We start from the raw sequence: 13713 nt of genomic DNA, 5'->3' as shown, positions 1-13713 counted from the left end.
CCAAATATAATGCATGACTCTTGGTAAAAAAAAAAAAAAAAACTTGTTACAGAATTTCTCTAAAAACATTTGCAGCAGTCAGTATGAATATTCAGGTATGAAAGTTGTGCATGTTTAAATGAGAGAGCAATAAGGAGCTACAGAACAATAAAACATTAAACTGTAGGGAGTTAAATGTTGGGTCTGTTTGCTTTCCTGTTTTAAAAGCAGTGCTTTCTCTTGGTTTGATGTCTCATTAATTAGATGGTACATTCAGTTTTATAACGAAACACCAAACCCCAAAGAGGCTGAGGTTAGAACAAAGATGAAAACACTCAAATAAATGTCAGTATTTAATGATAGTTGGGTCTCAAATAAAGTCAAAGAAAAAAATCCTTCAGGGAGGTTGAATTCCAACAATGGCTCAAATGGTAAATTACACATAATATACATTTCTACAGCATTAACCTCACTGGTACAACAGCAGTCATGCCATATTCATCACTGTGATGCTCGGATTTTGTACTTTGCCAATTTTAAATTTCTCTTGATGAATCTTTTTAATATGGCCACAAACTAAAAAAGATTCTTTTTTGGCCAGAGACACTTAAAAAAAAAAAAAACACATCAAAAACACATCAATTTAAAAAACAAACCCCCATTTATCACAAAAAAGTTTTTACGTTTGCATGAGGTGGTATTTCAGGAGATTTGAAAAAGCCATATTTTGCAAAACTGCAATGGTAACACTTTTTTAGTTTTTATAGGTCACATGATGCTATGGCAATACGCATGTTGGTAGGAACTGGCTCTTGGGCATGATGCAGCAGGCGCCACAAGAGGTGTCATTGCATCACATAACTTTAAAAGTTGAGCAGATCATCCAGAAGTTTTCGAATCCACAATTCTTCTGTGAAATTGTGAACTATCACCTCCCAAAAAATCCTCATACATGGCCACTCTAATGGATAAGGGGTTTCCATCGTCGCCTTTGATTGGAAATAATTACAACTAGTGCGGTGGCTGCAATTAATAAAACTGCTGATGTTTTGAGCATCCATCGCCATGCTTCTTGGAACTTTATTGCACGAGAAGAAGTCGCAAAACATCACCCAGTGGAAACACAGCCATCTCGCAACTGTGTTTTATAGACATTTTGAAAATAATGCTTAAGTTTTGTGCAAATATGTAATGGAAACACGCCTTGTGAAAATGAATTTCCCCTTGTTACAATGAAGGCTATCTATATATCTATCTGTCTGTCTGTCTGTCTGTCTGTCTGTCTGTTGTGTGAATGTGGATGGCAAAGTTGAGTCTTTGTTCAGTTTCTGAAACCTTTGCTTCATTTTCTTACAGCACTTATGACTGCCTCTTGGATGACCCCTTCAAACACGACTGGCCGCAGCTTCCTGAGCTCCCCGGCATCAACTACTCGATGGATGAGCAGTGTCGATTTGACTTTGGAGTGGGCTATAAGATCTGCACCTCAGTGAGTACAGACCCTCAAACCTCCATTTGGCAGGTAGATGCTACAGTATATCTGCACGGAGTCAATGCCATCCCCATGAACATGCCTTTGAGGGATATTCAGCAGAGGAAAAGACAGACTCCATTAACTCTGAATGAGCTGAGAAAGAAATGGTACTTAAGATGAGAAAAGAATGTGTAATGAGCTTTTCACAGAGAGATGTGCGGGAGATGAGGATGAAGGCTTTCGCAGAAACTGGCTTAAACATCAGCAGACACGTATGTGCCAGATGCCAGATTAGTGAGCACTTCAAACAGACATCTGCTTACTTTACACACCTGCTGTCCTGCTAGGCTCTGCAGATGTGTGATAAATATTCTGCCATCAGCACAACTTTTCTTCTTCTTCACTGGCCACATCACCTTGATCTGCAGCTGCTTTTAATTGATGTCACATCTATATGAATGGAAGGAGTATAGATGCTAATTAAAGCCTTGATCTTACAGAAAATATTGCTTCTTCGCCTTGGAGTAAAGTTTTTTAAGGTCTAGTGTTTAACATGTGGGAGGATGTATAGGCAGAAATTGAGATAATATAGTAAGCATATTTTCTTCAGTTTATAATGACCTGAAAATAAGAATTTTTGTGTTTCTGTTACCTCAGAATAAGCTTTTTATATTGACATAGGGAGCAGGGCCTTGTCCAGCGCCAAGTTTCTACATTAGCCCCGGAGAGAGCACTGACTCAAAATAAAGCTGTTCATGTTTTGAGATCAGCTGCCATAGTTAGAAGCTCCTCCATGTCAAGAGCATCGGAAAAAACACTGGTTTTTTTTCATATAAAACTGCTTTATTCAGTGGTTTACCAGTTTAAATTGCTTGGTTCGTTTGTTTTGGAGAGGAGGAGACCTCTGCGGATAATTCACCTCCGAAATAAAAACCTCCAGAACATCTGGATCTTAAACTTTTGAAACCTAAGCAAATTGACTAGATTTATCAAAACCATTGAAAAAAGAGAAGAAATTACCCAAATTTTAGAAAGAAATGAGTAAAAAGTACCAAGAAACTATCTGAAAATTAGTAAAAGCAAAAAAAGGACAAGTAAAAAACACAAACAAACAAGGAAATGATAAGAAAAGAGCTGAAAAATAACAATAATTATGTGACATAACTGCTTATATGTAGTAATAATGATAATTCTAAACATTTCTGCTGGACATTTTTCCCTAGCTATTTTTCTTAAACAATTTTTTTTTAAAAATGCTATTTTTTTGCAGTTTGCCGGACATCTTCCGCAGGACGTCTTCCCAAGTTGCTCATTACATTTTTCCCCCATGTTTTCAAAATAAATCAATTTGCTAAGGGTTCAAAAGTTTAAATACTTGAGAAAGGTGTCAGTACGCAGCCCAAGAAAGGTGATGTCAGTCTAGGTTTCAAAGGGTTAAGTTATCAGAGGAAAATGATTAGCACACATTAGCAGTTGGTACACTAGCAGCCCATCTCCTACATACCAAACAGCATAGGCGAAACATCTAAATCACATGGTACATTTATTTTGGAGAGGAAGAGACTTCTGCGCATAATTTGGCTCTCAGTAAAAACCTCATAAACAATGAACACTGACGAAATTATAACCAGGAGAAGTTTCCACTGGTTGCAATCTGCGGTCCTCACCACTGGATACCATAAAATCCCCCTAAATCTTACACACTGCTCCTGTAAGCTTTTCTTTTATCAAAATATCTTCTGATGAGGATTCTGCAGAGTTTCATAGGTGGGTTTAAAAAGTCAGAAATGGCAGCAATTGATGTGTAGCTGATTTGATGGCGAGGTTGATTGTGTTTTGCAGAAAACATCCTGCCCTTTCAAGACGACCTGTTTCTGTCATTTATCAAGTTTAAAAAACCTCAAAACTTGCAGGGGATGAGTCATCTTGCATTGACATTTATACCAGAGAATTCTCAGGGGTCTCCTTTTCTTCTTAGAAATCCACCTAAACAAGGCATTTGGCCTTTGTTTCTTCTTTTCGAGGTTATTCAAGGGTTTGCCAAAGTAGTTAAATAACCTTTTTGTCTCTGGAATAAACCATTACTGAAAAACTCAAAGAAGTTGACACTATACTGGAAAAAAGCAAAATGTAAGAATGTATGTATGAATGGACTGATTGTTTTTTTTTAAATTACATTTTAATTTCACATCTAGCAAAGAGCTGTTTCCTTTTAAACAATCTGATGACCAACCGGCAATCACTGATCACTGGTCTGCTGAGGCTGAACAAAGAATTACAACCACACGCATACATGAATGCACATACGCACACACACACACACACACACACACACACACAAAAACACTGCCCTCACACAGACTCCAAATTGGGTCCAAGGAAACGTCAGAATAAGCAGCTATGAAATTTTATTTTCCCTGTCATAACCGAATTATACCTTATGATTATGGAGTAATAGCGGTCTTGTAGCATCTCCAATTATTTGAACAATCGAGGTCAGCCTCATAGTTTGCGTTAGGTGGCCAACATGAACAAGCTGTTTGCAGTTTCCCAAACTACTCTGTTTGAACCTCACGGAAACAAAACAAGAGAATCAGAGCTGCAATTGGAGTAATTGCGGCCGCCTACAGTGTTTGTGCATCAGGGCCCTGTGGATTCTTTTGTGTCACAAGCTCAACAGCTTTTTGTTTGTTTGGGAAAAAGCCATTGAATCCAGCTAATTGTCTTGTTGCTCTGCTCTGCAAACAAAGCCAGAGCTCACTCCAGCAATTGAACAGACGTGGAGGGGGAGACGTGGCTGCTGCAGACGGGTGCAGAGAATCATATGACTCCCTGCGGGATTGAAATGTCCACGTGTTTGACGTTTTTTTTATATTTATATATTTTATATTCATAAACGATAGGGGAAACAATACATTAAACATAACATCAGCAACAACAATAATGGTCGGAGTCCATCACAACCACACACAACAACAACACATACAGTGAAAAAGAACAAAAAAACAATCAATCTACCACAACAAAAAAACAACAAACAGTCCGTCTTTATCTAATACAGAATTTCTCCCAGTCACCACATATTGACCATCAGCATGATGTCTCACCCGTGTTGATGAAATAAATCATTTCCGATGATTGGAAGTGATCTGCGTTTTTCTAATATTGTCATTCTGTCTGGCAATATATTGGTATGTGTCATTAAAATGTGGGTGCAGCTGCATAGTATGTTTTGCTTCACATCAGACAGAACTGTCAATTTGGTGGAATTGGCGGTTTCTAAGGTCTGAGCCCCGGCTTCAATGTGTTCAATATATATGTCAGTTTATGCAGAAAAGGCTACATCAGCCTGTTTAGAGCACATTTTTGGGGTCTAATCCCAATTTGTTAAATGTGATAAATGAATTTATGTTTTTTGCAAAGTAAAAAAATGGTAGGGATGTCCCAATCACATGTTTTGCCCCCGATCCAATCCGAGTTATTTAATATTGAGTATCTGAAGAGAGGGCAGACAACTGTGTGACTGCTGGCATGAAACAAAGGATCAAAATACTCTATTATGCTAAATATTCCCTATCCTAATCAGTCAAAAAATGCCTTGATCGGTCCCATATCCGATGTTTGAGATCGGATTGACACATCCCTAAAAAATAGTGCAACTGCGACTGCCGTTTTAGCATGTCAGCCATCTCCATCTTGGGTTTTTTTGGAGTCAGAAGTGACCATATTTGGATAAGAGGCTGGAGCTGCAGAGAAGCAAGTGGTGGAGACTGAGGACACTATCCGCAGAGAGACTGTCACTCAAGCAGCCGACTGTCACTCAAGCAGCCTAACCTAAAATATGCGTAACTTTAAGCCTTAATAAAATGTAAACGAGTGAGTTATGGAAAAAAATGCACCCCTTGTACAGTCAACCAAACAGTTTTTAGTACCAGGCTGTAATCGTGATTATTTCTGCTGTAAAGTTGGACATTTTAATATGGCGGAGTCTGTTTTGGAGCCAGCCTCAAGTGGCCATTAGTGGAACTACAGATTTTGTCACTTCCACAATTCATTTTTTGGCCTTGGAGGTTGCCGTATGTAAAGAACCAAGAAATGGCAACAAGGTGGTGATATTGGATCCAAATCTGTACTAAAAGATGATCCTGTTTCCTTTGACCATTGCCTAACTTTCCCCTAAAATTAAACAAAATGTGTTGATTTATGAGATACTGTTCTGCTGCTTGGTTTAGGTAACACCAAGCATCAGCTGAGTCATGCCGCTTTTTGCAATTTGCATCGCGTCAAATTGATACCTGCAGAGATCACAGTACAAGAGATGGCATATAAAGAGGCGGAAGGCAGTTGCAAAGAAATTACTGCATTTCAAAAGATTTGACGACAAGGCTGGATAAAGAACAGTAGAAAAAACCCAACAAGCCTCATTAAGCCTCTGCAGGTGTGCAGGCTCACAAACAATAAGTGCAGGTGTTTTGATGCACGTCATACACCACTGGTGTGAGTTGCCATAAGAGAGAGAAGTCAGATTAACTAAATAAACAGGAACTAAAAGAAGATCAGAATAAATTATTTGGCTGAGATAGTATAACCTTTTAGCACCCTTCAAAACAAGTTGTTTCACAATATTAGTGCGAGTTATGGCAGAAAGATCAGCTACAGTAATGAATCAGTCCAGGAAATTCAGCCTCTGTTGCAGTGGTGGTAGCTTCAACAGGAAAACAAGACTGAAGAGAATAAAATTACACACAGAGTGAAAATTAGCACATCAGTAAAACAACGGAGGTGATTAGGAAAAATATGGATATGTTAAATATACGGATCCAGTGAAAGTAATTTCATACGATGCTGGAGTTATTTGATCTTCCCACTTGGTTCAGTGCAGAAGAGTTTCAACTGCAGTCTGAACAAGCTGCAGATGAGAAAGCACTGGCTTGGCTGAGATGGCTGAGAGCACAATGTCAGCATAAAAAGGAAAGACATTGACCAGTTTGAAAAATCACTCTCAGCCTGTTGAAAGGAGCAGCTTGTAAGGCTCGTGTCTTTCACAAAGTCTTTTGATATGTCGGGATGCTCAAGGCAGCCGAAAAACCCATTGTTGAGTTCTCTCAAATCAGACTGATCTGTTCTAATCCTTACAAAAAAAAAAAAGAACGTCTGACCACTTTTCCTGGAGAGGAGCTTAACAATAAGCGGTTCCCAAAGAAAACCTAAATCCACTCAGCTGATAGTGGAGCCCGTAACACTTGTAAACAACATTTAAGTCTGCAGTGTCAGCTGTCTGTTAGATATAACTGAGTGTGGAATACTAAAATACCTACGTTCCTGTTTAGTGAATGTGACACTTTTTTATAAGACTTTATAACAGTTTTTTATTTGAAAAAAAAGAACCAGCTTTCCTAGACGTGGTGGAGTGGTCTTTTGGTGCAGTCACAGGCACTTTTGTATCTAAGAAAAAGGACCACTCCACCATGATTGATAAGCTGGTTCTTTTTGGCTCAGTTTTTTTCAAACTTTTAACCCACCACAGAGCACCCAGTCTTTATTTGTTTTTTTTTAATTAATATTTTTTATTGTTGGTTCATTTGTGGTTTGTCTGTATGTCTTACAAATGTATGTCCCATTCTCATGCACACCTAGAGGTAATTTTTTTAAATTTGGCACAAACATCCACAAAGAGTAAATGATGAATTAATTTTAATTTAGTTGTTGTATGTCAAAGGTCAAAGTCAGTTTTAACTTGTTTGTCTCATTCTTGTGAAAGCAAAATCTCAGACACACTGAGAGAATTTCCTCCTTCTTTCTCCTTCCTTTGGCACAAACATCCACTTAGTGTTATGATAAATTGATTATATTTTGGTGGTCAAAGGTAAAGGTCACTGTGACATTGCTTTTGTCTTATTCTTGTGAACATGATATCTCAAGGGTTTTGAGGGATTTTGTTTAAATTTTGCATTCATTCAACATTCGTTTGGTCTCAGAGATGACTTGGTCAGTAGTTTTGTGGTTACAGGTCAAAGGTCAAGGTTCCTGTAACTTTGTTCATCTCATTGTTTTAAATGTGATATATCACAAGTGTTTTTAGGGATTGTCTTCAAATTTGGCACAATTGTCCACTTGGACTCAAGAATAAGATGCCTAGAATTTGGTGGTCAAAGGTCAAGGTCACTGTAACCACACAAAACATGCTTTTGGCCATAACTTTAAAAAATGATATATTAATTATTTACAAAAAATGCACAAAAATATCTAATATCATAAAATGATAACATTATTTATCAAGCAAAACAAAGATTGACTTTGACAGAAGACTTCACTGTGACATTGTAGTATTATTCAGAAACACTTTTCTGGCCATTTTTCAACATCAGAACTCACAAACAGAGGGGAAGACATCAGATTGAATTTTGGTGACACTAATCTTGGGTGTTCTCCCTTAATCTGTGCTGACTGTATAAATCATCTGTGCTGTCGGTCGTATGAAATTGGTGTTGTAACACGATGCTGCTGAATATTTGAAAAGAAACTGTGACGATATCTTTGGTGTTTAAAGAGAATATTTTGCATTTCTGCCCTTTCAGCTGTCAGATTATGTATTGTTTTGTGTCACATGCTTTACTTGAACTTTCATATACAGCCCCAGTTCCAGCTCACTCACCTTAACACACAATTTTCGTCTTTTCTTTTTCAGTTTCGAACATTTGACCCGTGTAAACAGTTGTGGTGCAGTCACCCTGACAACCCGTACTTCTGCAAAACCAAGAAGGGGCCGCCTCTCGATGGGACCGAGTGTAACCCCGGAAAAGTAAGTTCGTCCAATACATGTGGTAGAGCATGGCCAAAAGCCTCCTCTCTTATTGTGAGGTTTTCCACCAGATGCTGAAACCTAAGAGTGTTAAAGAGGTCCAACACTGAAGTTAAGTGATAAGGTCTGGCTCTCAGTCTGTGTTCCAGTTCATCCCAAACCTGTTGAATGAGGTTCAGTTTGTCTGTGTCCCTGTGTTATCATTCTGTGTCCCCTGTCTGAGGTTTTTGCATGTCTGTGAACATAACTTAGGTGGAACTCTTCATGAGTTTTATTTTTTTCCCTCAGCAGCAGTTTGTTGAGTTTTAGCCGTGGCGTTAGATCAATCAGAGCTGATTAGATAACACTGATGCATTAGAGGAGCAGCTGCTGCAGAGGTGAGTGAAAGCAAACTTTCTTTTGCTGCCATTATACAGGTTTGACCCTGTGGACTCCCAGGTGCACGGTTTCCATGGGGATGCAGCCAGTTTAATCTGAAGTAGATGGGGTAAAACAATAGTCAGCACTAAAATTAGATTAGATAAGATTACATTACATTACTTTAGGTTAGATTAGATTACATTTGATTTGCCTTTATTGTCTCCCTTAGGAGAATTTTTTCGTGGACATACGGAGAACACAGGTGATGCTCTGCCACCCCGAAAGTGTTGTGCATCGAATCATTCAACATATTTAACAGTGCTCCAAATGAACGGTCCAGTCTGGCAGTTGGAGTTATTACTTATGAAGGCACTCAGTGTGTTTGTGTGTCTGTGTGTTTGTTTGTGTGAAAGAGAGAGAGAGCGAATAGAAAATTAATTTATGACAATGAATGCTGATATTTTGGGGGGCTGCCACAAATAAATGAAGGTTTGGGAAAACCTGGGTTTGAGGTCAGGGCTCTGCGCCGGCCAGTTAAGTTCTTCCAGACCAATCTGGGAGAAATTATTTCTTTATAGACCTGGAAAAAACCCTCCCCGAATTGTTGACACAAACTTGGAAGCACACTGTTGTCTTAAATATCATTGTGTTATGTAAAATAAAAAGTCCCTTAACTTGAACCAAGGGGCATAACTCAACCTTAAAAAGCAGCCTCGGACCAAAAGTACTCCTGACCACATACATTTGGCCATGTAGTGTGCTCTCATTTTTTCCCTGTATTGTCATCAAGTGAATCCAGAGAGCAGGCTTTTATTTTTGGCTGACTTTTTCCTCTCCCTTGTTATCCTCTTTAGTGGTGCTACAAAGGTCACTGCATGTGGAAAAACCCTAATCAGGTCAAACAAGACGGCGCCTGGGGCTCCTGGAGCAAATACGGCTCCTGCTCGCGCTCCTGCGGAACTGGAGTTCGCTTCCGGACACGTCAGTGCAACAACCCAGCGTGAGTGGCAAAAACAACTTGATTTGATTCTGGGAGGATGTTTGATGCTGTACATGTCCTTTTGCTGGAATGAATCCACCTAATACTGAGTTAAGGATGCAAAGTGCAGGTTTTAATGAGGAGCTCTGTAAGCATTTGTTGTTTGATCAAACACATAAAATCAGGGTTCAGTTAACACCATGGCTTTATTTTGGGGAGGTAAGCAGTGGGAACTGAACACATGCACATGATTACATTAATGTACCCGTCTAGGTGCAAAAATATGCTATTAATGCATTTCAGTTCATTCAGAGAATATTTGGCATTATTAATTCAAAAGACATGATACTGCACTGTTTGACAAGTTGATCTTAAAATAATCTTGGAAAGTGATTGCCTTAAAAAAGGAAAGTGAATATAAATATTAATCTTAATTTATGTTTACTTTATATGTGTTATGTTTACTTGAAATGTAGCTATATTTATTTAATTTCATGAAGTTGCAACTTATGAACGACAAGTAAAATTACCTTGTTCTTTCTGTGTTAGCAACTTTCGTAAATTGACGTAGTCTGACCTTACTTGATAATGACAAAGATTTTACCAATGATCAAATAAGAAGATCTGCAAGTTTTGTTTTAACAACAAGAAAATGCAAATGTGACTGACTAGATTGCAACCAGCAAGCACAGCACAGTAAACGTGGTTTCCTGAAGTGCTAAAAAAGACTGATTCATGTTGTAACTACTTCACAAAAACTAAGTAAATATATACAAATTTTGAGCAAACTTAACAATTAGATAACAATTTAACATAAATTAAGATTAATAGTTATATTTGCTAACATTTTTCAAGGCAATCAGTTTACTAAATGTTTCTAAGTAAAAATATCTTGTCAGTTTTTACAGTGTGTGTGTGTGTGTGTGTGTGTAACGTGCGTCGAGTCTGCCCCCACGCACAGGACGCCACAGCAGGAGCAGACGGCATCATCTTAATTTGACACAAATTATCAGACTTGTTATGCATGAATAAACCCGCATGCTGACAAGTGCTTTACGCTTAGCCTATTATTTATTTCAGGAGCCTGAATATACACGAAAATGTAAATTTATGCAGAAAAAAACAGTGGTACTAACATTGCCATATTGTAGAGCTTCCCTGCACTTCTCAGATGAAGCTGTTCCCTGTAGCTCCCTCCGAATTTCCAAGCCTGATTAAAATGATACACGTTTACTCTTTTCTAACATGCAATTTCTTGCTGTCATGAGAGAAATAACTGTCTTCTTTAGCGTGATTTTGCTTTAAAATCCAAAATGTCTCAAGGAGAAGATTGGGCTCATTGGCTCAATCTTAATCTAGGAGGTTTGTTTCCTAAATTTAAAGGTATATTTCTAATTTTTGGAAATACATTTATTCACAGCCTTACCAAACAGATTGATCCTCTCTTTTAACTCTCTGATTTAGTCTAAGTATGGGCAGTCCAACTGTATGATATAGTAATTTATTAGCCCAATGAGAAATTGCATGTTCACTGCTTTTGTACCACAACAGTCCTTGCCAGATTTAAACTAAGTGCAATATGCACAAAATGCCAAAGAGCATTAGAAATAAGGTTTAAATAGGGCCTGCAACACCTGAGGTGGTACATTATTTCTTACACATTGAAATATCACTTCACAGGTATGTAATGTTAATGCATGGTGTTGGTAATGGTCAATTAGCAGCGTTCTTAAGACATGTCAACTCACAGTGCTCCAAAAGGCTGAATGGTTTTTGCACAACATGCAGGGAAGATAAAAATAATCCCACTCTTTTATATAAGCTTCTTAGTGTTTTAGCTAAGATATCACTAGCTGTCACTCTTCAAGCCAGATTTATTTACACATTCTTTGTTTCAAAGAAACTGCTTGCTGTATGATCAGCTGTGGGGCCGTATTCACGCAAACAATCTGACAATACTCTCAGAGAGCTCTTTATTAAGCCTCAAGATTTCTAGCAAGGAGCTATAGCGTAGGAGTGAAAAAAAAGAAAAATAAAAGAAAGGACAGGAACTATTGTCCCAGTGTGGAGGTGTAGTTGACTCTGCTGGCAGGTAGACATTGTTTTAAAGATGTGATTGGTTGTCAGAGGCACACATTGAGTGTGTCACAATATGACACAGTGGAAGTGCTGTGATTGTCATCACTCTGTTAATGAAAGGTTGAGACAGACCAGAGTTGACACTTCAGCGCTGCTGCATTTTTCCAATAGCCTAATATCTTAATGTTGTGATCCCTTTTTTTCTGGGGTTATATATCATTATATCTTCGAGTGAGAGATGTAAGGGCATATCTGAGATTGAGCGCAAACATTTTCCCTGCGCCATCTACAAACATTTGATTAAATCACTCTCATTAAGTGTTTGGAGAACTCTTTGCCTTTCTGCCATTATCTCCTCTGCGTAGGAAGATCTCTTTAGCCTCTTAAAAGTCCTCCCGCTTGCTCTTAGCCACTTGTAAGGGCTGAGATGCTTTGAGGAAAACTTCTATCCTTACCAGGATCTAGTCTTAGCTTTAAGGGGAAATTCTTAGAAAATGTCATTATTTGAAGAATTTTCTAAGAATTAGACTAGTAACTAGTAGTAAACTAGTAAAAACTTAGACGGGAGTCCTATCTCAGAAGTGATTTAGAAAAAAATGATCAGAGCAACTCTGAGCAAGGAGGGGACAGAAACTTTTATCTTAGTAAGGAGGTGTAGTTGACTCTTTTTCTTGGTAGTCAAGTCAAGTCAGTTTTATTTATGAAGCCCATTATCACAAATCACAAAAACATACAACATCCCTCTGTCCTTAGAACCTCACATCGACTAAGGCAACCAACCTTTAAAAGATGTGATTGGTTGGCACAAACACTTTTTTGTGAGCCTGCAGGGTGTGGACACGCAGTGAAAATGAACTGAAGTGCGTCACAATATGAGACTGTGACAGTGCTTTTTGTGTGATCACACCGCTGCACTGTAACATTTTTTCCAGTTGCAAATGTGTTGTCATCACTTTATTTCTGGCGTGTAAATTATATGTTGGGTGAGAGATGTGAGTGCATCTCTAATGAGAGCAACCACAAACATTAACCCTGCAACATTTCATCCGTAGCATTTCATTAACTCACTGTCATTCAGTGTTTGGAGAATATTTCTCCTACCTCTGTATTTCTCCACTATTTTCTCGCTTGCTTTCTTGCTTAAGAAACTGTTAAGTTTTTTAAAAGTCCTCCTTGTTATTATCAGTTTTTCACCGTAGGGGCTCTCTTAAGGGCTTAGATATGTTTGTAAATAACTTTTGGTGAGGGAAAATTCTTAGAAAATCTCAACATTTGAAGAATTTTCTAAAAAATTCATGTTTCCTTTCTCCAGGCCCTCCAACGGTGGCCAGGACTGCCCAGGAGTAAACTACGAGTACCAGCTGTGCAACACTGACGACTGCCCCAAGCACTTTGAGGACTTCCGAGCCCAGCAGTGCCAGCTTCGTAACTCCCACTTTGAGTTCCAAAATGCCAAACACCACTGGCTGCCCTACGAGCATCCCGACGGTAAGCCAATTATTTGTTCCAGTGAGAGGCTGGTGAGTGTGTTTTTTTTTATGCCAAAAAAGAAGATTGAAAGTCGAAGAGGGTGGGAGATAAAGATTCTCACAGCCAGAACTAAAGAGAGAGACTGTTTATTCAATAACTAGGACGTTCTCAGCAGTTTTAAATAGTTTCAACTCTGAGACCAGACTCTCTTGTACAAAGAAACTTTTTCAGTTGTTTTTGTCTCCTTTTTTGTATTCTGTTCTTTAGCTTTCTCTTTTCCATTTGGCCTCCCCATCAAAGTGCCACCATGCAGAGTTTAAAAACATCTGAGCATAAAATGTGCCCTCTCTGCCAAGGTGATGGATCTCTACAGTGCAGATACAAAAGTTATATCCTATTTCAATTTCCGCTCGCTCAGACATTGCTTTTATCTGGCTCTGCTGCATGGAGCTGTTAGCAACGTATTGTACCTAAATTGGTCAAGCTTTTCAGAGTCAGTCATGTAGAAAAGCAGCTGAAAAACTGCAGGGAGGTGAGACGGTAAAGCAGGAACCCTTTGTTCAATAGGAG

General features: G+C 38.6%; 1 protein-coding gene across 3 annotated transcripts in view; it reads left to right on the top strand.

The window, feature by feature from the left end:
• The window catches only part of adamts3 (ADAM metallopeptidase with thrombospondin type 1 motif, 3), a 180808-nt gene that overhangs the window by 115947 nt on the left and 51148 nt on the right, over positions 1–13713 (top strand). For all 3 annotated transcript variants that reach the window (XM_042488052.2, XM_088076380.1, XM_088076379.1), the window contains exons 10-13: positions 1336–1468; positions 8142–8255; positions 9470–9615; positions 12986–13161. In XM_042488052.2, the coding sequence (XP_042343986.2) occupies positions 1336–1468; positions 8142–8255; positions 9470–9615; positions 12986–13161 (569 nt within the window). The remainder of the gene's footprint in view (positions 1–1335; positions 1469–8141; positions 8256–9469; positions 9616–12985; positions 13162–13713) is intronic.

This window comes from Plectropomus leopardus, chromosome 4, assembly GCF_026936395.1.
Source record: "Plectropomus leopardus strain MGB_pleo_1.0 chromosome 4, ASM2693639v1, whole genome shotgun sequence".
Taxonomy (NCBI): domain Eukaryota; kingdom Metazoa; phylum Chordata; class Actinopteri; order Perciformes; family Serranidae; genus Plectropomus; species Plectropomus leopardus.
Note: the sequence above shows the minus strand (reverse complement) of the source record. Positions and strands in the feature narration are given on the sequence as shown.